Source organism: Scardinius erythrophthalmus, assembly GCF_964197995.2.
Source record: "Scardinius erythrophthalmus genome assembly, chromosome: 6".
NCBI lineage: Eukaryota > Metazoa > Chordata > Actinopteri > Cypriniformes > Leuciscidae > Scardinius > Scardinius erythrophthalmus.
Genome location: NC_138226.1, coordinates 4,055,785 through 4,080,494, shown reverse-complemented (window position 1 = coordinate 4,080,494; position 24,710 = coordinate 4,055,785). Strand labels below are relative to the sequence as shown.

At 37.2% G+C, this 24,710-nt stretch overlaps 1 protein-coding gene across 1 annotated transcript in view; it reads left to right on the top strand.

Annotated features, from left to right (window-relative positions):
• The window catches only part of LOC308692077 (potassium voltage-gated channel subfamily H member 7), a 97,428-nt gene that overhangs the window by 62,020 nt on the left and 10,698 nt on the right, over positions 1-24,710 (top strand). Inside the window, exons 6-9 of the mRNA XM_081367784.1 lie at positions 6,317-6,742; positions 13,437-13,836; positions 15,726-15,925; positions 20,408-20,660. Coding sequence (XP_081223910.1) covers positions 6,317-6,742; positions 13,437-13,836; positions 15,726-15,925; positions 20,408-20,660 — 1,279 coding nt within the window. The remainder of the gene's footprint in view (positions 1-6,316; positions 6,743-13,436; positions 13,837-15,725; positions 15,926-20,407; positions 20,661-24,710) is intronic.

The window sequence follows — 24,710 nt, the reverse complement described above, 5'->3', positions numbered from 1 at the left end:
TCTTTGCATATGCAATAAGTGTTACATGTGGAGCTATTTAGTTCTGCTCCCGTCGCATGAAAGGTTTAAAGGCTCTTGAATGCAGGGATCTCGTCATTTCAACTCGATTTCTGCACTCTCACGAATGCTTTCATCATAACTAACAGTACAAACACGATGTAAATAAGAGACGGATTGTGTAGTGTAGACAGCATCATTGATTATAATGGCGAGAGTCCAGAACTCAGTCACTGGTAAACTAGCGCTGTGTGATTATTGACAGCTCCAGCAAATATAAAGGGAGCATTCTTTGATCGCTTTCTGTATATAGTTTAATTAATCACATTCACAATTTAAATAACAGATTAGTTTCATGCTACTAAGGCTACATCTACATTAATCCGGATACATTTGAAAACGCGGTTTTAGTTTTTAAAACGCTCTCCGTCCATACTAGCGTTTTTTTAGGCGTTTTCCGACATTTCGGTTTGGATGAGAAACTTTTGGAAAACTCCTGATAACGCTATATTCACCGTACTGCGCATGCGTAAAACCTCACAAAAGCTCACTGAGATGATACAGACGGAAAAATAAATAAAGTTATCGCACAGTTCTTCTGACAGGATAATTATATTTAGGCCTTAGGTCCAGGCCGCTCTCTCTCACCATTATATGTTTGGTCTAAAACGCGACTGCTCTCATCTTTTGCCGCAGGACAGCAAGTGTAAGCACATTTTCTGTCATCTTTGCAGGACTGTGATATGAAAGTAAAATAAGTAGTGTGCAAAGTAAAATATTTTAGCAACAGTGTGAAAGTGAATAGCACATAACAGGCACAATACCGGTATAAACATGAATATCTATTGGTACAATATGCGTCACATGACTAAACTTACGTCATTGTTTTTTAAATACCTCCGTTTTGACAGTCCACACTACAGCGCGAAAACGGCATTTTCAAATGTATCCACTTTGGAGAGCGTTTTCAAAAAGCTTTATTTTCATTAATTAAAACTCCGTCTCAGTGTGGACGGAAGGCCAAAACGGAGAGAAAAAGATACGTTTTAAAATGAAAACGTATTAGTGTGAACAAGGCCTAAGAGAAACAATGTGAAGTTGACTGTTTAGTTACTGGCTTGATGTACTGATACATAAACAGCAATAAATGGTTTTGAGACAAAGATCATCTGACTGTACATGAATCACTACTGTATATATATATATGAAATCACAGATTAGGCGTTAGAATTAACACGGTTACTTACTGTCTGTCCATATCTTACAGTAAAAATCTCTGTTTGCAAAGCCTGCGCCGAAATTACGACTGATTTACCAAATAATCCAGTGAAATGCACCGAACAAACAAATAATGCTCTACTTATTCACATAGTTGAAAATAAAGAAACACTTTCCTAGCATTCGGATCCTTTGGAAGGTAATGTTATTGTTAGTCCAGTGATCCTGTATCTCTCTTCTCATCTCACTGACGCTCCAGTGGGCGGGGCTAAAGACATGATGTAGAAGTAGGCGTTGATCTGGTTCTGCAGAGATGGTCTTTCCTCGCACTATTACGTCATAATGTGACAAAATCTGAGTCATTTTTGGAGTTTGGTTTCAATAAAAGCTGTTTTTGGACTAGAAAGGAAATTTTGAGTTCTGAAACTTACAGGATGTTTTTATAGTACAGTGAAGTCAAAACATCAAGGAAAATTAGATTTTTTCAATTCATGACCCCTTTAAGGCATCATAGGCACGCTTTCGATGCAAATCATGTTTTAAATGAGAAGAGAATTTTTGGCAAAGTCTAAGGCAACACTGCATGTGTTCATTGATAAATTCCAAAAAGGTATTGCACGTAGAAACGTTAATTCAAAGTATACCACCGTTCTTGTGGAAAAATCAAGGTTAGTGACTTTTGGAAATATCCTTCAAGGAAAGTCAAAGTAAGGCTGTAACACAGAGTACTGGGTCAAAGCTCGCTGTAAATGTGTCCGCCTCTCGGCCAGCCGGGAAGGAAGTCAGTGACAGCCCATCAGAAGTCCTCACTTCAGAAGTTCACTCGTTCACTGCGGTCATTTAACTTGTCACGTCTGAGTGATTCTCACATTGCCGTCCCCGACCTGCCTGGACGTGTGAGAGCCTGCAAGAGAAAAAGATACATAATTCATTACTTTCTTAGAAGAGAAAGAGAGAGAGAAATCGACTACGGCAACTGATCACTGCTGCTGCCGTCATAATTTCTAATAAAGTATTTATCAGGAAAAGACACCTCATTTGCTGACTGTCAAAGCTGGTTAAACCCTGCAGTAAGGTGTGTGCGTGCGTGCGTGCGTGCGTGCGTGCGTGCGTGTGTGTGTGTGTGTGTGTGTGTGTGAGTTCATTTAGAGTTCAATTACAGAGACACAATGCAGGATTACAGACTATTATCATCCTAATGTTTTTACCAGGGGACTTCTGCTGTTCAAAAGCTTTGCAAAATAGTGAAATGAAACCCCAGTAGTGTCTTGATCTTTCTATTCAAGCTTCGACAAAACTGAGGTTCTGTTCTAAGGGTCACAGATAGCAGAGAAAAACAATGCTTAATGCAATTAATTAATTTCTACTAAGTGTTATTTTTTATTAATAGTTTGAATTCATTTTTATTTATATATTTTCTCTTTTCAGTTTAATTTAATAATAAAATTTATGTAAAATTTATGTTTGTGTCCAAGAATAAGATTCTAGGCACACAAGTGTCACAATACATACAAAGTTCCAGAACTGCTTTGAAAATGCTAAACAGCTACACAGAGATGTAAGACACTATAAAATAACAGTAGAGATTTTAATTTGATAATTAGTGTCTATTTATTCTTTAGGTGTTTTTTACATTATTATTTTAGCTTTCATTGTTGTTAAAATAGTAATCAAAAGTAAATTCCACTGCTGTGAGAATCAGAATTTACCACCCGTTTCATGAATTGCATTAAGGCAAAGGACATCCAATTTCTTGAATAGCGTAAATCATATTCCAGTATGTGGAAAACAAGGTTTTATGAAGTCTTGTGCACCATTATGTCCTTGAGCAGAGTGCTCAGATAACTTCAGAATCAACCTGAGATGCATGACAACTAGACTTTATAATCCAAAAAGCTACAGTATATGTAATGTGAGCATTTCTGACAGCAGAGACGGTCTGTACTGTGCAACTATAGAGAAATAAATGAATATTTATGTCATGCTCTGAGGCTCCCTGACACAGTACACTTATGAAATGTGAAGGAACTCGGTTGTGCTGGCGCTTTTCATGAAATATTGCATCAGCTGGAAAGAAACAGATGACAACTACAGCGAAATATATGTGAAACTGCACGGTGAAACTGTCACATACTGCATTATGATGATGGGCCTGTGCACATGTAAGTGACAGCTGTCAAGCAATGCAATATAAACAGTTAATGTGTGAGATTTTTAATAATCCAGAAATGTTTGGATCTCAATTTTGAAATGCACAAATCAGCATTTTTTGGGAAATGCACAAATCGGCGAATTGTTTACCGCACTTTCCCCATCAACAGTGCACTGGTTACTGAAAAACTGAAAGATTTGAACTAAAACTGAAACGTTTACATAGAGCTATACAGTATATTTAAATGGTAGTATTTACTTTTAAATTGGAAAAGTTTGAAAAGTTATACTCAACTTATTTACTGTAAAAATAAATAAATAATAAAGAGTGAAAAATTATACATAACTCAACTTCGTTTTTGTTAAACTATAAAAATAATAAAATATAGCTGCTAGCAGCAATTATCAGGGTCAAGTGCCACAGAAGCAGAATAAGGAGCTAAAAATCAAGGCAGCGAGCATCAGACAAATAAATACATAAATACAATCACTTGTAATTTGACAATTACATATTACCTTTGAATGTAATTAACTTCTTTCTGTTATTATTATTATGCAAATGATAAAAATAATTGTGCATATGTGCAAATAGTTTAACATCTAATGCAGAATGAAGTTTATAATAGTAATAATGATAATTAGTTCTGTCATGACAACTCTCGCAGTGTTTGGCATTGAAAAGGGCGAGACAATGTTTGGTCTTGGTGGAATAGATGGTTAATAGATAAATAGATAATAGATAAATAGTTGGTTATTGCTGCTACTGCTGATATTGCTGCTGCTGCTGTTATTGCTGCTGCTGTTATTGCTGCTGCTGTTGATTATTACTGCTGCTGTTGATTATTGCTGCTGCTGTTGTTGGTTATTGCTGCTGCTGTTGTTGGTTATTGCCGCTGCTGCTGTTATTGCTGCTGATGATGATATTGCTGCTGCTGCTGCTATTACTGCTACTGCTGATATTGCTGCTGCTGCTGTTATTGCTGCTGCTGCTGTTATTGCTGCTACTGCTGATATTGCTGCTGCTGCTGTTATTGCTGCTGCTGTTATTGCTGCTGATGATGATATTGCTGCTGCTATTACTGCTACTGCTGATATTGCTGCTGCTGCTGTTATTGCTACTGCTGCTATTACTGCTACTGCTGATATTGCTGCTGATGCTGTTATTGCTGCTGCTGATATTGCTGCTACTGCTGATATTGCTGCTGCTGTTATTGCTGCTGCTGTTGATATTGCTGCTGCTGCTGCTGTTATTACTGCTACTGCTGATATTGCTGCTGCTGCTGTTATTGTTGCTGTTGTTATTGTTTCTGCTGTTATTGCTGCTGCTGATATTGCTGCTGCTGCTGTTATTGTTGCTGCTGTTATTGCTGCTGCTGTTATTGTTTCTGCTGTTATTGCTGCTGCTGTTATTGCTGCTGCTGATATTGCTGCTGCTGATATTGCTGCTACTGCTGATATTGCTGCTGATATTGCTGCTGCTGCTGCTGATATTGCTGCTGCTGATATTGCTGCTACTGCTGATATTGCTGCTGATATTGCTGCTGCTGCTGATGATTATTGCTGCTGCTGCTGTTGTTGTTGTTGCTGCTGCTGCTGGTTATTACTGCTGCTGCTGCTGCTATTGCTGTTACTGCTGTTGGTTATTGCTGCTGCTGTTATTACTGCTGATGCTGCTGTTATTGCTGCTGCTGCTATTGCTGTTACTGCTGTTGGTTATTGCTGCTGCTGTTATTACTGCTGATGCTGCTGTTATTGCTGCTGCTGCTATTGCTGTTGCTGCTGTTGATTATTGCTGCTGCTGCTGCTGTTATTGCTGTTGCTGCTGTTAGTTATTGCTGCTGCTGTTATTGCTGTTACTGCTGTTGATTATTGCTGCTGCTGCTGTTGGTTATTGCTGTCGCTGCAGTTGGTTATTGCTGCTGCTGCTATTGCTGTTACTGCTGTTGGTTATTGTTGCTGCTGTTATTACTGCTGATGCTGCTGTTATTGCTGCTGCTGCTATTGCTGTTACTGCTGTTGGTTATTGCTGCTGCTGTTATTGCTGTTGCTGCTGTTAGTTATTGCTGCTGCTGTTATTGCTGTTACTGCTGTTGCTGCTGTTGATTATTGCTGCTGCTGCTGTTGATTATTGCTGCTGCTGCAGTTGGTTATTGCTGCTGCTGTTGCTGTTATTGCTGCTGCAGAGCAAGTACAGGACTTGCTACTGCCAATGCATACACAACACGCTGCTGTGAGCAAGTAATACATGCTGCTGCTGTACAATATAGCATACATGAATTACCCGTAGCAGATCTATACAGGTGGAGCTGAGGAAGGTGGAGCGTTTCTGAAAGTGCGCTGCAAACTGCTACAACAAATGCTGACCAAGTATTTGAAGGTTGAGGAGTGAGCTCATTGGCTACCGATTAGGGCTGGGCGATATATCGCATGACATTGTTAGGCGCATCTCGTCAGTAAAGCAAGTTCCTTGTTTAGTAGTAAATCGCCATCACCTGCTTTCAGATGGAGCGGCATTTACTACACAGAGCTGTAGTTAACTGACAAGCTGAGCCATATCGCATTAATTATCGCAGGCGATAAAGATAATTAATGCGATATGGCTCAGCTTGTCAGCAGCTTTACTGACGAGATGCGCCTAACAATGTCATGCGATATATATCGCCCAGCCCTACTACTGATACAGCAGGAAACAATCAGCTGTGTCCTATAGAGAATGATGTGATTGCAAGCAGACTGAATTAAGGACCTATAAGTCTGCGCCATCTAGAGTTTCATGACAGACCTTTGTAGTTATTATTCTTCTTCTAAATAAACTCCATTCCATTTGCATTAGATGCTAACCTTTTTGCACAAGAGATTCTCCACTGGTTTAGCATGTTTCTCTATCAGGACAGACCTGAGATTATGTACCATGCAATACTCACGTTTTTGCCTGCCTCTCCTGTTCCAGGTCTTGTCGCTGGGCGCAGATGTGCTGCCGGAATACAAGCTCCAGACGCCACGCATGGATAAGTTCACCATCCTGCACTACAGCCCATTCAAAGCAATGTGGGATTGGCTCATCCTGCTGCTGGTTATTTATACAGCCATTTTAACCCCTTATTCTGCTGCCTTCCTGCTCAACGACATCGAGGAACAAAAAAGACGGAAATGTGGCTATTCCTGCAGCCCTCTTAACATGGTGGACTTAATGGTGGACATCATGTTCATCATCGACATCCTCATAAACTTTCGCACCACGTACGTGAACTTGAACGAGGAGGTGGTGAGCGATCCGGGCAAGATCGCCATCCATTACTTCAAAGGCTGGTTCCTTATAGACATGGTGGCGGCCATTCCCTTCGACCTGCTCATATTTGGATCAGGATCAGAAGATGTAAGTGACACCAGAACTTAATCAGCTTCCATCTGCATTTGGCTGCCGGTGTAAACTAGGGATCTTAAACTCAAATTATCAATTGGCAGGTGGTGTTCTCCTTCTCATTGGCACAGTTATACACTTAACACACACACATGCAGACAAATTTTGCAATGGATGTGAGCATACAAGCCTGTTTTTGTTGTCAACTAGGCTACTATTATATATTTACATTCGTGCAATTATGAGGCAAGTTTTTTAATTAATACAACACTTCAAATGTTTGGGGTCGGAAAGCTTTAGTAATGTTTTTGAAAGAAGTCTCACCAAGGCTGCATTTGTTTGATCAAAAATACAGAAAAAAAAGTAATATTGTGAAATTTTAATACAATTTAAAATGACTTTTCTATTCCTTTGACGCAAAGCTGAATTTTCAAACATTTTGAAAACAGTTGAAAACCCTGATAAATTCTTTGATAAATAGAAAGTTCAAAAGAACAGCATTTATTTGAAATAGAATTCTTTTGTAACATCATAAATGTCTTGACTGTCCTTTTTGATCAACATAATGCATCCTTCCTGAATAAAAGTATTAATTTATTTCACAAAAAAAATATCTTGCAGACCCCAAACTCTTGAACGATGGCGTATGCATTTGGCAGATGCGTTTATCCAAAGCAAATGACAAAGCATTTAATATATCTGGGATTTTATCATATCATGCATGTACACCAGAAATCAAACCCATGAACTTGGCATCACAATCACCATATCAGTTGAGCTACAGAAACATTTGGAAATAGGCTGTGTGCTTTAAGAGAACAACAGAAAAACATTCAAATCAAGTTAAAAAAAAAAACTTTTAGGGAAAAACAGGGCACGCATGCCAATAGTTTAAGACCTAAACTATTTGTTTACCCTTTTATTTATTTAATTCATTGTTTGTACTGCGTCCATTATGTAGATCCGATCAGATCTAGCGTTTTGCAGAGGTCAGAAAGCTTTTAGCACTGGTGGGCTGCTGATTCTTCTTACAAATACAATACAAATATTTCAGTGAATCAGGGATTACAGTGTTGTTTTCCACCCCTTTTTTTGAATGGCCTTCATTTCTGAATCCATTTATTTGGATTAGTGGCTTACCAAACTGGAGTCAATGATTATGGTGAGAGAGAGAGAGGAAAGAGAAAACTGATGTTTGAACAGCTTACAGGCTGAATCATTGGCACGCCGGTTGGCTTGTTTCCTCGCGTGTTTATGTAGGCACATCCGTCAATGGCCTATCATGAGCTCTTGGCACATCCCAGCATATGGTTTCCTCGGTTTGTGGTCTGTTCCAGTGACAGCAACTCTGTCAGAGCCATATACAGCCTAAGGACACCAGAAACAAACACAGTGGCTTTTAAAATATTAAAGAATGGAATTATAGATTAAGACCTACTGGAAATGTCATTATTTGATGGCATGCTGTATATTTTTAGACGATAGAGGGGTTTTGATGCTTGGTCTTGCTAAGTATATTGCTTTCGTTCAGATCATATTTCCCCAGAGGTCTCATATTCGCACAGTTGTTCTGAAAAGGGCCATCGAGCTCCAGCCATCCAACAGCATTGAAGATCACCCAATTAACAAAGCTCACGCTCTCAGCATCTGCGCTCGTTTTCACTGGAGGCGCTCTCACATCTATCTCTGGTCACAACTAGGGATGGGTGATATAGCTAAAAAAAAATCTTCATATTTATGTATCTGTTCTCTGAAATGTCTGAAAAGTGTGATTTCTTTTTTTCACAGGAATCCAAATGTCTAATTTTTCACAACCAAACAGTGAGTGTAGTAGACTCAAAATATTTAATGAAGGGTAAAATGATTAAAGGCATGTTTTCCACACTATTTTTCACTAAATGCAATAAAAATATATATATATTTAATTGCACAAGTATATAACAATACATTCATAATCATCCCCTTTCCTGAAATATTTTAATCCTACAATATTTCTGTAAACATTTTTAATTTGCAAATTAATCATTGGAATCCAATTTTCGATCAATAGTCTGTTAAAACAGAAAAGTTTGAACTGATTCACACAAACTTACAAACTCTATTTTATTTTTTACATTAAATAATCTGAATCTAATTGAACTTGAATGAATGTTTGGTTGGAATTATGGTTTCTCTGATTGTAAAAAATAAATAAAAATCAATTTAAAATATTTCAGACCAAATACATAAACATACATACAGTACCGTTCAAGTTTGGTGTTGGTAAGACTTTAAAAAATACTGTCACATCTTTGTCTTTACTGTCACTTTTGATTAATCTAATGTATTATTAGTGAATAACATTACACAAATGAGACATGACTGTGCCATTGAGGATGCTTTATGGTGAACTGATGCCTCTGTGGTCTGCCAGATAGATATGGTCTGCTAGTCAGCGGTCAGACTGCGGTGTGTTTGTGCACTACTTAGGGAATGAGTGGGTCAGGCTGATGGCAGGTGGTTTTAGGATGCATCTCAGTCACAGCACTCAGATGAAAAACTTTGGGTCTCTGCAAAACCCACTGGCGACGACCACAGCTTGCACAAGCCCTTATTATATTTGATAGGCTTTTATTTTATATTTGACATTTGTACTTATCAACACAACATGCATGAGCATATAGTCATACACACTGACTCACATTTTTACCATTACGCATACCGTCATGTGTGTTTGATGGATAATTATGTTGACTTGACATAACATGTTAGCAAGATGTGTTAAAACATATGCTAGCATCATGCTAAAGAATGCTAGTAATGTGCTAAAACATGTTAGCAACATATAGGCTACATGTTAGAAATATGTTAACATTGTGCTAAATCATGATTTAAAAAAATGTTAGAAACATTAAAACATACTATAAACATACAGATGATTTTAGGAGCATGCTAGCAATGTGCTACATAATGTTAATACATGTTAAAAGCATGGTAGCAGTCTGTTAAATCATGATAGGAACATGCTAAATCATGCTATCAACATGTTAAAACATGCTAGCATTGTGCATTTTATTGACTTCTCTGTGTGAAATCTCATACTCATGGTTTTAATAGTTGTTTTAAACTTTCAGACAAGGCTTCAAACTTTACTCGTATAGTTAAACGGTGAAATTTAAAATGAGGTCAAACTTGATTAACAATCAGTTTAATTGAGCATCCATCGTATCGGCATGTCCAGCTATAACTCAAAGACGTGATTTGCTGTGAACAGGATCTGCTAATGAGTTTATAATGGGCCGCTCATGATAGATGCAGCACTTCTCAACGTGAAAGTAGAAAAATCCCACGTGCTTTACTCCACAAGCTCGCCAACACACTGTCAGTGCTCGTATATGTTAGGAATCCTGACAGATGCATCCGTTAAGACATGTTCTAAAAATACCCGGCGCAGGTCCTAACCTCGCTTTGTGAGGCCACGGTATAATTGCCAGCTAAACAAATGATCTCCCACCGGGGGACGACGAGTGATGTTGTTGAAGGAGTCTTTTGGATGAGACGGTGCCCGCTGTCAGCTCCTATAGGGACCGTTGTCTCTATCTATTGAACACATTTCACCTGCAAATGAGGATTTATCTTGGTAGTTCAGCAAGAGCTAGATGAGATTCTGAAATTCATTACTCAGGTCTCTCATGTTGGGGGTTTATTTTATCCTCACGGTGCAAAATTTTGATGAGATGGATCTCTGGTGTTGGCACAGCAGTGTAATGGACTAAAATTAAACAGGATTATCAAAATATTAATTAGTGTGGCAGTCATGAAGACATTACAGTAGAACCCAGAAATGAGCTTTGGGTGTATTAGGCCACAGTGCGTTCCGGCTTTTCTAATACGGTTAACTGTGGTTAATTAAAGCTATAAAAGCCCACGCTCTGTGCCAAAACCTAGCGAGGCTACGACATACATAGGAATAAGTGAGTGATTCGGGAAACTCTTCATAGGCTGTAATTCCAAGTGTTACATAAATAACACAAAGTGCATGGGATTCCCAAATCACAACTGATTTCAGAAGAGTTTGAAGATTACGTTAAGCATGTTACCCAATCTGTTTCATAATGAATCGAAAATACATTTAAACTTCTCATAATAGCAAAGCATCTTTAATGTTGTGTTTTGTGCTTTAGCAAAGTATCTGTCAAACAAATTAAAACCGAAAGCGTGATATGGCTTTGTGTCCTTATTGAATTGTAAAAAACTGTGATTTAATTAAATAAGTATAAATTATATGGTATTAAATAGCTTGTGATCTGGCAGTGAACTCCATATCTGCATGTGCTGTGAGTTTAGCATGCATTTAGGAACGTAGCGGGCACCAGTTTCGCATTATTTTCACATTTGCCTAATTCCCAACATTTTCATAAGATGATGATTACAGCATTTCACCTGATTTGTAATGAGACCCGTTTGTAAACCTGGTTTCACAGAAACGGTAGCTTTCTGCCAAAATAAAAGCTCAACTGCAGTTTCCATCCAAATGAAAGCTCAAGGGTTTATTTCTTGCAAGTGCAGAAATTGGGACAAACGTAGTCTAATTTTCCTTTACTGTAGCATACATTAACATACTAGTGGAATATTCATTTTCATTTATTTTACAGTGCATTTGTTTTACAATATTTGGCTATTACTGTCATAGGAATTATAATATTATTATTATTATTGTGAATGAGGGTCGACTCGAATCCCCTTTAAAGTTCAGGTCAAAGTCAATTCACCAACTTTTTCCTTTGTTTAATTCACACACTGAACATGAGTCCTGGGGGAGCGTATTATTGTGTACTATGCATTTTTATGCTCATTAGAGTATTGGGTCGTTTAACGGGTCGTAACCTCTTGGACATTATTTGATTTGGGGTCATATGATGCTATTTTAAAGGTTCATTATTTTAAATAGTGGGTGTAATAGAATACACTGCAAAAAAATGCTTTTCTTACTTAGTATTTTTGTCTTGCTTCCAGTCCAAATATAAAAAAAAAAGATGCATTCCGGGGGAATTAATCAAAATTAAGTGAGTTTTTGCTTAAAACAAGCAAAATTATCTGTCCATGGGGTAAGAAAAATAATCTTGTTTCTGTCTGAATTAAGATTATTTTTCTTACCCCATGGACAGATTGCTTGTTTTAAGCAAAAACTCACTTAATTTTGATTAATTCCCCCGGAAATTAAGACATAATATATTATCTAATCTTACTTATCTAGTAAATGCATCTTGATTTGAGAATTTTTTTTATATTTGGACTGGAAACAAGATAAAAATACTAAGTAAGAAAAGCATTTTTTGCAGTGTAGGTTAACATGCTTTAGTGTTAAAGCTCCTACAAAGCTCTTCCTTACAAAAAGCTCAGAGTGCTCTGATTGGCCAGAAGACCCGGTGCGTTGTGATTGGTCAAACACCTCAAGAGATGCCAGCTTCAGCCTCCAAAGCTTTAAGCAATATCAAAAATGTATTTATAATATTTATAAATATTGTCTGTTTTGCCATCAGTTCGAGCCCAAGTCAGATTCTGAAAAAGCGGATGATCAAGCCAATCGATCAGAACCAACTTTTCAAGCACGACTCGAGCAGAACGTTTCACAGTGGTCAGTAGTCTTTGTATATACCCGGCGTTGTTCTCTCAGGTTCAGGAGGCTGTCCTCTGTGAAATGCACTGTGCACAAGCAGACTTGTGGGTTGAACTACTCAGGAACAGATTCATGAATAAATCTTAACCTCAGATCCCCAATTTCATCCATTTTCAGAAGGCCAAACAAATGGGGTTTGTGTTGGCATCCAAACGTGACATGACGACAACACTACAATTCACTGAATCCTCGTCTTCTTTCTTCGCATATGCCTTTGGACGGGCGTTATGCTAATATTTCACATTGTGACGTGGACGTTTGAGGAAGTAATATCTATACTTGGATTGAGGCATTTTATGCAGGTCTGGAATCTCTGTTAGGGTGTTTTCAAATCTGTAGTTCGGTTCATTTGGTCCGGAACAAGGGCGAAAAATTATACTTTGTAGCATTTTTCAGGCATTTTGGTTCCTTTTCACACCACACTGATCGCTCTGGTCCGAATCAGTTTATGAGTTGATAAAACGAACCAAAATGCAGTCACGTGACAGCATCCACATCACTCGTTGGCCAGATGTGTCTTGAACTTATTTCCATAACTGCACTTCGATTGGTCAGAATTAGCGTGCGGGAAAATTCCAACAGAACTCCCAGAAGTAAACAAAATCCGGCAGACAACACGCCAATGTTTACTATGGAAAGACGACTGCGTGGGCTGATTGTATCCTTGGTTATATTTTATTATATAGTTTGTCTACACCACTTTAGACAAACAATAATATTTGAAAATGAAGCGAGGATGCGGCTCGAAAATAATGTTAATAATTTCTATCAGGCTCCGCACCTCCTCACAACTCAAAGTTTGTCCGTGAGCTGCCATGCTTAAAGTGCAGACTGTTAACAAACATTTCTATACAGATATATACAGATATATCACACACTAAGGGAAAAGGAAAACATTAAAAAGCACAGATCACTAGGTTTTGAAGCCTAGGAGAAAGCAACAGAGAACCTGATTAGCCTTAATGAGTCAAATGAGTATTTTCTAATCTTTCTTGGTAAAATGCAATCTGTTCACAATCTTACTAATGAGCACCTTCTCTCTTTCCCAAGACGACCACTCTGATTGGCCTGTTGAAGACAGCGCGACTCCTCCGACTGGTTCGTGTTGCCAGAAAGCTGGACCGTTACTCTGAATACGGCGCAGCAGTTCTCATGCTCCTCATGTGTATATTTGCTCTGATTGCCCATTGGCTCGCCTGCATCTGGTACGCCATTGGAAATATGGAGAAACCGTACCTGGACCATAAGATCGGCTGGCTTGACAATCTCGAGGTGTCCATTGGGAAGAAAATAAACTACAGTGACCCAAGCTCTGGGCCGACCATAAAGGATAAATACGTCACTGCACTGTACTTCACATTCAGTTCGCTGACCAGCGTGGGCTTTGGAAACGTGTCCCCGAACACCAACTCGGAGAAGATCTTCTCCATCTGCGTCATGCTCATTGGATGTAAGTCTGAAACACATGCATGTACGCAAATAGCTTAAAGGGATCAATCGTTCCAAAACTGACATTTCTGTCATTACTCACCCTCATGACGTCCCAAACAAAACAAAAACAATTATTTTTCTGGAGAAACAGAAAGGGAGAAAGTTTCCATGAAAAAAATAAACATGGTGACTAAATAGTTTAATGTTTGGGTGAAATATTCCTTTGAATAGTGAAAGCAATATGTACACAACCATTTAAAAGTTTAAAGTTTTTTAAAGGTATCAGTAGGCCTACTTTTATTAAACAAAGACGCATTAAATTGCTCAAAAGTGAAATTAAAGACATTTATACTGTAACAAAAGATTTCTATTTCAAATAAATCTTGTTCTTTTGAACTTTCTATTCATCAAAGAATGCTGAATTCCTCTAAAATATGAATATTTAACACTGATAATAATCAGAAATGTTTTTAGAGCAGCAAATCATCATATTAGAATGATTTCTGAAGGATCATGTGACACTGAAGACTGGAGTAATGATGCTGAAAATTCAGCTTTGAATCACAGGAATAAATTACATTTTAAAATATTTTCACAAAAAAAATTAAATTGTAATAATATTTCACAATATTTACTGTATTGTTGATCAAATAAATGCAGCCTTGGTTTGCATAAGAGGCTTAAAAACATTTTTAAAGAATTTAATTGAGCCCTGTTTGATCGTGAGAGAAACTTGGCAAGGTATATGAAAAAAAAATTAATTAATATTCTTCAATATTCAATTGAAGTGCATGTCCTGAGATGGCTGCAATGAATTTTAAATGACTCAGGTATCTGTAAACAATTCATACTGACATATTTAATCTCTGTTTCAATCTAGCAGATTAATCCTAATACTATTTCAAATCAATATGTTTATTGTCTTTTCAAGACCCCATGACATCATCTTCAATCCATGTCTGTTAGTGTTTAGCCCAGCTACTGTACTGCTAAATGTTGACAAAAATACATTTTAGCATATACATTTACAGTAAAACTACTGATGACTCATCCTGCACTCAGGGACAGACAGTGGTGTAAAGCGTTTGTGTAAATGTAGGTAGTTACTGTACTTAAAGGTATAGTTCACCCCAAAAAAATGGAAATTCTGTCATTTCTTGCCCACCCTCAAGTTGTTTCAAACCTGTATGAATTTCTTTCTTCTGCTGAACACAAAAGAAGATATTTCAAAGTCAATACTGACATGTAACAAAATATCTTCTTTTGTGTTCAGCAGAATAAAGAAATTCATACAGGTTTGAAACAACTTGAGGATGATTACAGAATTTTCTTTTTTTGGGTGAACTTTCCCTTTAAGTGTCATTTTGGCTACTTTGTACTTTGAGCATCAAAGGTATTAGCAACTGTTACCCTCTACTTGACTACATTTTGAAAAGAGTATGTATTTTACACCAATACATTTACTCATTGCATTTTGCATAGCACCTAACTTTTTCTGCAGCAGTTTATTTCTGCTACAAAAGAAAAGATATAGCCATCTACAGGGCATTGGAGGCACTATACCTTGTGCGTTTCACCCTCGCTCACCCAAACTTGCCTACTGGGCTACTTTACGTGAACGCGAGTGCATTAGCAGGTATTGCTGAATCGCAGGTGTTTCATATATGAGATGAAACCAGCACGTCCAGTGCAAGTTTTTAAAGAGAAGACATTGAAAAAACAGTCCAAAGTCAAAAATCTATCCCATCATCCCTCAGTGGACAGCACAGTTCAAAACACAGCTATTGAATCAGAACACATCAAGCATAATAATGATAATAATATATAAAGAAACACTAAAATTGGCCTGGCAAAATGTAGCCTTGCATTTGCAATTTCACCCGTGTGACCCTGCCTTGTCTTCTCCAGCTTTGATGTACGCCAGCATTTTTGGGAACGTTTCTGCCATCATCCAGCGGCTGTATTCGGGGACGGCTCGCTACCACATGCAGATGCTCCGTGTGAAAGAGTTCATCCGGTTCCACCAGATCCCAAACCCGCTCAGGCAGAGACTGGAGGAGTACTTCCAGCACTCGTGGACCTACACCAACGGCATCGACCTGAACACGGTGCGTTTGATACATCCTGATCTAGATATTCAACTATTTTTGCATGCTTTTCAAACCTTTATTTTAGATTCGCTAAGACACACTCAAAAAAAGATGGTTTCAACCCATGTTTGGGTCAAATATGGACAAACCCAACAGTTGGTTTAAATTTTGATTGACCAAAACATAAGTTGAAACAACCCAACATTTTTTTGAGTGTAGGATCTATCAATAGTTTCTTTAAACCAAGGCTTTGCAAAAGGTCAATTAAAAACAATCATAAAACAAAAAGTGAGCGCTTTTTCTCTGAACTGTCTGCATTGGACCAATGTGCGCCACAAGTACCGGATGCATGTAGGTTTATTTTATGGCAGCGGCTATTTACACTACATTTAAATAGAAATAGATTATATTTACACTGTAAAAATAGCATAATTTTCTTTGAAATATGTGTAAATGGTAGTTAGATGCTTTTTATACTTATAGTGGCAGATGCTATTTGCACCTCAGTGTTGTTGTACATTAAACGGTATGCAATAATAACAGTGTAAATTATTACATTTATTAAATTATTAAATGGATGCCAACTTATTGGCACAATAAAGCCCTCCCTTCACCTACCCCTATCTGACACGTCAGACACTTTATTTCCACTTTTCAAACAAATGCCTTTCAAATCTGATATTTGTTGGGAAAAGGGAGCAGAGCGAGCTTGGCAAAAGACAGATTTGAACTCGGGTTGAATTGAGCTGTTGTTGACAAATCACCGTCTACTGTAATTTTGTCTGGCCCAATCAGACGTCAGTGGGCGGAGTTAGTGTAAATAGCCTCTGCCAACACTTAGTGTAAATCGACACTCCGCTATTTCATTTCTGTTGCTCATTGAAGTTGGTTTGTTTAAAGGCACACTATGCAAGATTTGTACCTTAATATAACAGCTTCGAAATCATTTCGATGGTAAACAAAAAAACAGCCAGGCAAGTTTGAGAGGTTTGGCGCCCCGTTAAATACAAGTACTCCAAAGTGACTCTAGGGGGCGCTGTTTGAGAAAAACGGAAACTGCATAGTGTGCCTTTGACAAGTAACACTGTTGACAGAAGAACGCTTGTGGAAGACAGTTATACGAGTTCCACCTTTAATGTTTAGTTGATCCTGATAAGCGCTCATTGTCACAGTTGAATACACGTCGGCTTTCTTCTTCCATGAGGGACTTTTGCATCACGAATGCTTTATTTCCTGTCAGACCTTTATAGAACGCGACACACTCCTGAATTCCTATAGAATTCAATCAATCAGATCCTGAAGCGTTTCCAATTTTGTGTGCCATACTTATCAGACGTTCAGCCAACGATCCGAGGCAGAGACTAGGGGACTTCAAGTAAATATTTTACGTCAAACGGGTTCAGCTGACAAAAAAGTGTGTGCATGAGTTGAGTTGAGTTGAACTTTATTGTCCAGTCTGTTTAGCATCCCTGTGCTAAGTCATGTTTGTTGGCACAATTCAGCCAAAAATGAAAAAAATCATATACTCACCCTCACGTTCCTTATTTTTTTTGTGGAATGCAAAAGCTCTAAAAAAGATGAAAAAGCACCATATGAGAATAATCAAAGTAGTTCATACAACTTGTGCGCCGTATTCCAAATCTTCTGAAGAAATATGATCGATTTCCACCAGGAAAAAGAGCAAAATTAAAGTTGTTATTCGCTGAAAATGACCTGTAAAATACGTAAAAGAGCAAAATTTAAAAAAAGTTCTCATTTTGTGTTCCTCAAAAAAGAAAATATGTGTTTGGAATACAAGGGTGACTAAATAATAAGTAAACAATGGCAGACGTTTCATTTTTGGCTGAGCTATTCCTATAAATGATCTCTGAAATGCAATCTGAACATGTGATCACAGTATGAAAGTGTGAGTTTATGTACTGAAAGCAACACCTGTCTCTCTCCATGTCTGCCTCGTGTGAAATGGATCGACCTCGCCACCCTGGGAAGAGCAGGAGGTATTTATATAAACGCATCTTCATTCATGTCTTAGCTCTCATACACATCAAATCATAATAATAATAATAATAATAATAATGACAAAATAAAAAGTGCATCAAAATCATATATACTTGCATATACATATTCCATGCTAGCATGATTTAGCATATATTAGATGGGCGTCTATCATAGCCATTCTATTTTAGACGAGACTTGGAGATTAAAAGTCGCACTTGTTAAAGCAAGTCTGCATGTTGCTAAGAAACTGAATCATTTTTGTTGGCTATTATTGAAGCTTCATTATTTCCTCTCTTTTAATTTATAATTGCACTGCTAGTATGTACACAGTAGTTGGCACTTGCATCATTTTTTCACTTTCACTTAATCTGTCTAGGTTAAAGTCTCTTTCCTGCCACTTTAGCTGGAAGAATACTTTGGCAGAAACATCATAATGCCAAATTTCATTAGCAGTGGAAACAAACTCTTAACACCAGGACTCTGTTCCAAAACCTAGTGAACTGTCGCTTTAAGGCATCATAGAAGCGCTCCCGTCATGAAGGCTGCATCACATTACATATTTCACAATATTACTGTTTTTACTTTTGATCAGATAAATGCAACCTAGCTAAGTTTAAGAGACTTCCTTCAAAATTATGAAATAATCTTAGCGACCCCAAACTTACAAACAGTAATAAGTCTTGTTTTTAAATTGCACTTAACATTTGTGAGTGTTATTATTATTATTATAAGAGTACTGTATTGTTAGTGCCAAACAACAGTTCACTGAAATTTCAGTTTGGATTAGGTATCGTTTGCATTTGAACTATTCTGCTAATCGATGCCTAATTTCAATTCCGATAAGGTAAAAAAAACGTAGATATCATTCGCATTTATTCGAAGTCTTACTCCAAAACATTTGATTGTAGCTGAATACCTTGAACAAAAATCAACAGGCTAAAGAACACTTACACAAGAAACTTTTGCCTTTGGTTTAAAAATACCATAGCAAAAACAACTAGCCTAACTAATGTACATTTCAAGCATTATTAAAGAAAAGTAAACACTCAGTAATAAAAAAAAGAGAAAAAATAAACAAATTAGCAATTGCTCAAATAAATACAACTAAACAAACATACGATTGTGTGATTTTCAGGTATTCAGGTACAGAAACTGTAATCAAATGTAAAATAATACTGCATTTTATAAAAATATATATACATTACAAATATATTTACAAAAGTTATTCAGTCAAGAACAGTGAGTGAATTTTCTTTGTTGATTAACGTTATTATAGAGACAGCAGCAGGAATATTAGGCTACTGTCACTTTAAGAGCTGCACAGATCCAATATACTGTTACATGTGTGTTCTTTCTCGACTGTTTACATTCACTTAAGACAATCGACTGTTTATGAGGATATTTTGACAGTATTTTGTGTGTATTTGTCCGTTCAAGTGCAAAAAGACACAGAAGAGAACTCAGTTCAGTGTCACGCACTAGTCGGTATGAGAAGCGGCTTTCTGTGTGCAAGTTTTGGATGTGTGCGCAGCACAGAAAACAGTGCGTGGGTCTTCTTGCACTTGAATGGTTTAAAGTCCTATTAAAATGCACACAAAGGAATTAATAAGAGGAATCGATATTTTAAAGGGGTGGTTGATTATGATTTCACTTTTCTAACTTTAGTTAGTGTGTAATGTTGCTGTTTGATCATAAACAACATCTGCAAAGTTACAACACTCAAAGTTCAAAGCAAAGGGAGATATTTGCTTTTAAAGAAATCGCTTTTTAAGGACTACAACAAACGGCTGGTAGAGACTACACCACATTCCTCCTGGGTTAGTGACATCACCAACCCTAAAATTTACATAAACCCCGCCCCCGGAACACGATTTATAGATTATCATGACAGAATATGCTAATCAATGACTAGAAGATAACTACACATAAGCTTCATAAATTCATCAGCTAACCATTCAGAAATGTTGTCTACATGTTGTCACCTCTTTTTGAGTCTCTCCATCATTGTCTGACTCCGCTTTGAGCAAAAAAGGCTAAAAGTTTTTGAAATTTTCAGTGCATGTCTGTGTGAGTGCAAGCTGTTTAAGCTCCGCCCCCTGTGCCGTGAGCAGCAGCTCATTTGCATTTAAAGGAACAGACACAAAACGGTGCGTTTTTGCTCACCCACAAAAATTGACAATTTTAACATGCTATATAAAAATATCTGTGGGGTATTTTGAGCTAAAACTTCACACACACACTCTGGGGACATCAGAGACTTATTTTACATCTTGTGAGAAGAGCATTATACCAGCACTTTAATTTTATAACAAGTATCCGATTTTCGAAATTCCAACCCAAGTCAGGACGCTGCCTGTGTACGAGTTACAGAACATATTAACACCACAGAATAACAAACAGTGTAATTGAAGATAATGTCTGCACTAATGTTTCCTTTAATCTTCAGTGATGGATCTGATAGAGTGGAGTATCTATTCACCTCATTCTCACGTCTCTCTGCAGGTCTTAAAGGGCTTTCCTGAGTGTTTGCAGGCAGATATTTGTCTCCATCTGAACCAAAGTCTCCTTCAGGGATGTAAGGCATTCCAGGGTGCGACTCAAGGGTGTCTGCGTGCTCTCGCCATGCGCTTCAAAACCACGCACGCCCCTCCTGGAGACACACTCGTGCACTGTGGAGACGTTCTCACCGCGCTCTACTTCCTGTCTCGAGGATCCATTGAGATCCTCAAGGACGACATAGTGGTGGCCATTCTGGGTAAGAGCTCACAAGCTTGTTTTAAAGGAAGTGCTAATGGAAAGTGACTTCAAATCCATAATATATGAAAAACATGAATATATAAAATGAATAAATAAAAATATTACTATAAAATGACACACACATATTATATTATATGTGTGTGTGTATATATACATATAGCATATGCGTGTATTTACATTTACATTTAGCAGACGCTTTTGTCCAAAGCGACTTACAATTTAGGACTAAATTAAGCGAGTCATCGTGAAGAGGCAAAAACAATGCAAGAAGTGCTCAAAATACGAAGTTCAGGCATTGTTCAGAGTAGCATAAGCCAGATAAGGGAGGATTAAAGGAAAAGGAAAGAATTATTATATATATATATATATATATATATATATATATATATATATATATATATATATATATATATATATATATATATATATATATATATATATATATATATATATATATATATATATTTCTTTTTTTTTTATGAGGTTGCACATTGCTGCACATTGGTATATATTGCACAATTGCTGCACATTGTATGTACAGACCCTTTCCAAAAAATCCAGCAGGACTTGCACCTGCCCACACTGCCAAAAGAACCAAAACCTGGTTCAATGACCATGGTATCACTGTGTAATTACTGTGTGATTTCATGTAATATTCTAATTTTTTTAAATCCTGTTTTGGTGGGTTTTATGAGCTGGAAGCCCAAATTATATACAAATAAACAACTAAATACTTGAAATAGTTTAAGTTGTGGGCCCTGAATCTATAATCTATGGAAGTTTAACGTTTTGAATGGAATTATGGAAATAAATAAACTTTTCCATGATATTCAATTTTTTTGGAAAGGGTCTGTATGTGTGTATATTCATTACATTTTATATAGCGCTTTTCTCTGCATTTAAAGCGCAATACATAGAAAGGGGGGGAATCTCCTCAACCACCAGCAATGTGCAGCATTTACCTGGATGATGCGACGGCAGCCATATTGCACCAGAACGCCCACCACACACCAGCTTACTGGTGGATAGGAGACAGTGATGAAGCCAATCAGTGTCTATGGGGATGATTAGGAGGCCATGATGGACAGAGGCCACTGGGCAAATTTGGCCAGGATGGGATTTTTAATGACCACAGAGAGTCAGGACCTCAGTTTAACGTCTCATCCAAACGATGGTGCTTGTTACAGTATAGTGTCCCCGTCACTTTACTAGGGCGTTTGGACCCACACAGACCACAGGGTGAGCGCCCCCTACTGGCCTCAGTAACACCTCTTCCAGCAGTAACCTGGTTTTATATATATATATATATATATATATATATATATATATGCACACACGTAAGATGCTCACCAATGCTGCATTTATTTGATCAAAAATATAGTAAAAACAGTAATATTGTGAAATATTATTTCAATTTAAAAGTACTCTTTTCTATTTGAATAAATTTTCAAATGTAATTTATTCCTGTGATCAAAGCTGAATTTTCAGCATTACTCCAGTCTTCATTGTCACATGATCCTTCAGAAATCCTATTATGATTTGATGCTCAAGAAAATTTTCTGATTATTATCATCTGATTATTTATGTTGAAAATAGTTTCATATTTTTAGTGCAAACCATAATACATTCTTTTTTTTTCAAGATTCTTTGATGAATATAACGTCAAAAAGAACATAATTTATTTGAAATATAAATATTTTAGAACATTATAAATGCTTTACTGTCATTATTGATTAATTTATTGCATCATCGCTGAATACAATTATTTTAATTTAAATAATTTTAATATTAATATTAATATTTAATTTTAATATTAATTTCGTTAAAAAAAGAAAAAATCTTACTGACCCCCAAACTTTTCAAATGTTAGTTTATAAAAAATATAATGACTATTACTCAGTGCCGTTTAGAAGGACATTTTGAGATTAGACCTCTTGGTACTTCAATAACCCTGCTCTAGATATTTAATTAAGGAATCACTTATTCACTTATAAATGACTATTTTAATCAAAGGTAGACTATTTTTAAAATCTTGCATAAGAATATATGTCATTGTCTCATTATTTCTCACTGTGCTCTTGTGATCGATGTTTTAGAGAAAGCCGATAATGCAATAGTTTGAGTTGTGTGTGTGCGAGGACTTTCTGTTGTTTACCGATGCGCTGGTTAGCAACGAGAGAGAGAGGGCACACGCTGTATCTCCCACTGGGTAGATGTGCCATTGTCCCTACAAGCTTTAACACACAGCTGAGAGCCCAGGTGCCCAGGGTGCCGTTTGCTCCGTCTACAAATCAAAAGGCACAGTTATTGTTCTCTCAGAAAATGTCAAACAGATGAGCATATTCTGGAAACAAGCCTGTCTTTCCTTTTCAGGATTTTTTGCATTGTGTTCCATTCTGTGTCTAGAACCGTGTCTGATAAGAAGAGGCTTCTGACATTTCTATTAAGTGGCTCCTGCTGGATGTGTTTGGCATCTTCAAAGCGACAGGAGAGAGAGAGAGAGAGAGAGAGAGAGAGAGAGAGAGAGAGAGAGAGAGAGAGAGAGAGAGAGAGAGAGAGAGAGAGAGAGAGAGAGAGAGAGAGAGAGAGAGAGAGAGAGAGAGAGAGAGAGAGAGAGAGAGAGAGAGAGAGAGAGAGAGAGAGAGAGAGAGAGAGAGAGAGAGAGAAACGTGAGGGAACGAACAAAAGTGTATATGGCTAATATACAATTCATTTAAACCACATGAGATATAAATAATTCTTTTATTCAGCAATAATGTATTAAATTGATCAAAAGTGATTGTAAAGACATTTAAAATGTTTATTTTAAAATTTTATTTTAAATAAATGCTGTTCTTTTGAACATTCTACTCATAGAATCATGGGGGGGAAAGTAGTGGAAAAAAATATGAAGCAGCACAACTGTTTTCAACAAGTTATTGGTAAATATTGGTAATAATAAATGTTTGTTGAGCAGCAAATCATCATATTAGAATGACTTCTGAAGGATCATGTGACGCTGAAGACTGGAGTAATGATGCTGAAAATTCAGCTTTGATCACAGGAATAAATTACATTTGAAAATGTATTCAAATAGAAAACAGTTCTTTTATATTGTAATAATATTTCACAATATTACTGTTTTTAACTGTATTTTTGATCGGACAAATGCAGTCTTGGTGAGAGACTTCTTTCAAAAACATTTAAAAAACTCTGAAATAAAAAAAAAATTACGCATTATATACTTGAAATTCACTAGAATATTTGAAATCAGAAACTGTACATTAACCCATTAATCGTTCCATCACTATTGACTACTTAAACACAGCGAAGTATTAAAAAAAAATGGATTTGTGCGTCAAGTGATGAGGGAGGGGAGAGAAATTATATTTATATCGTCTTGCTATAAATGTCATTTTCTTTACATTGTCTTTACATTTAAAAAAGAGCTATTTAAGGCAAAAAAATAAAATAAAATAATAATTAGCCAGCACTTTTGATGCCAGAGAGCCGGCGTGTGACTGACAGGTCTCCTTAACTTCAACACAGTTTAAAAGCTCTGTTTTTTCATCAGATGAATATTCAGTGACATAATAGGGTCAAAACAGTGCAGTGCAGACGGCCACGGTGAAAAGTTCTCAAACCTCACAAAGTGACTCTTTATGCTGAAATGCTGCCAGTAGAGCTGAACTCGTGTTGAACCCTGAGCCTTCATTTAAAGGGATATTTCACCGCTGGAAAGATGAATGTGTATTTAAATTGGGTCATTTATGTAGTAGAAATGTGAAATTATTGTAGAAGTTGGAGCCTTCTAGACTGAGAAAAGCCAGAAAATGTATTTTTGGCTCATGTGGATGAAAGACAACAACTCCCAGAATGCACTTGCTTCGCTGCCCTACGAGGCCACGCCCAAGCCACGCCTACCGGTTACAGAGGGCAGTATCGGGAGAAATGATACAGCTAGGCTACTAGTCGACTCGAAACTGAAAAGACGGCGTTTTATCGTGAGATCCCCCTATGGGCGGGTTGAAGACATGCGGGACGAGCTCCTCCTACTGGCTGGCGTCTC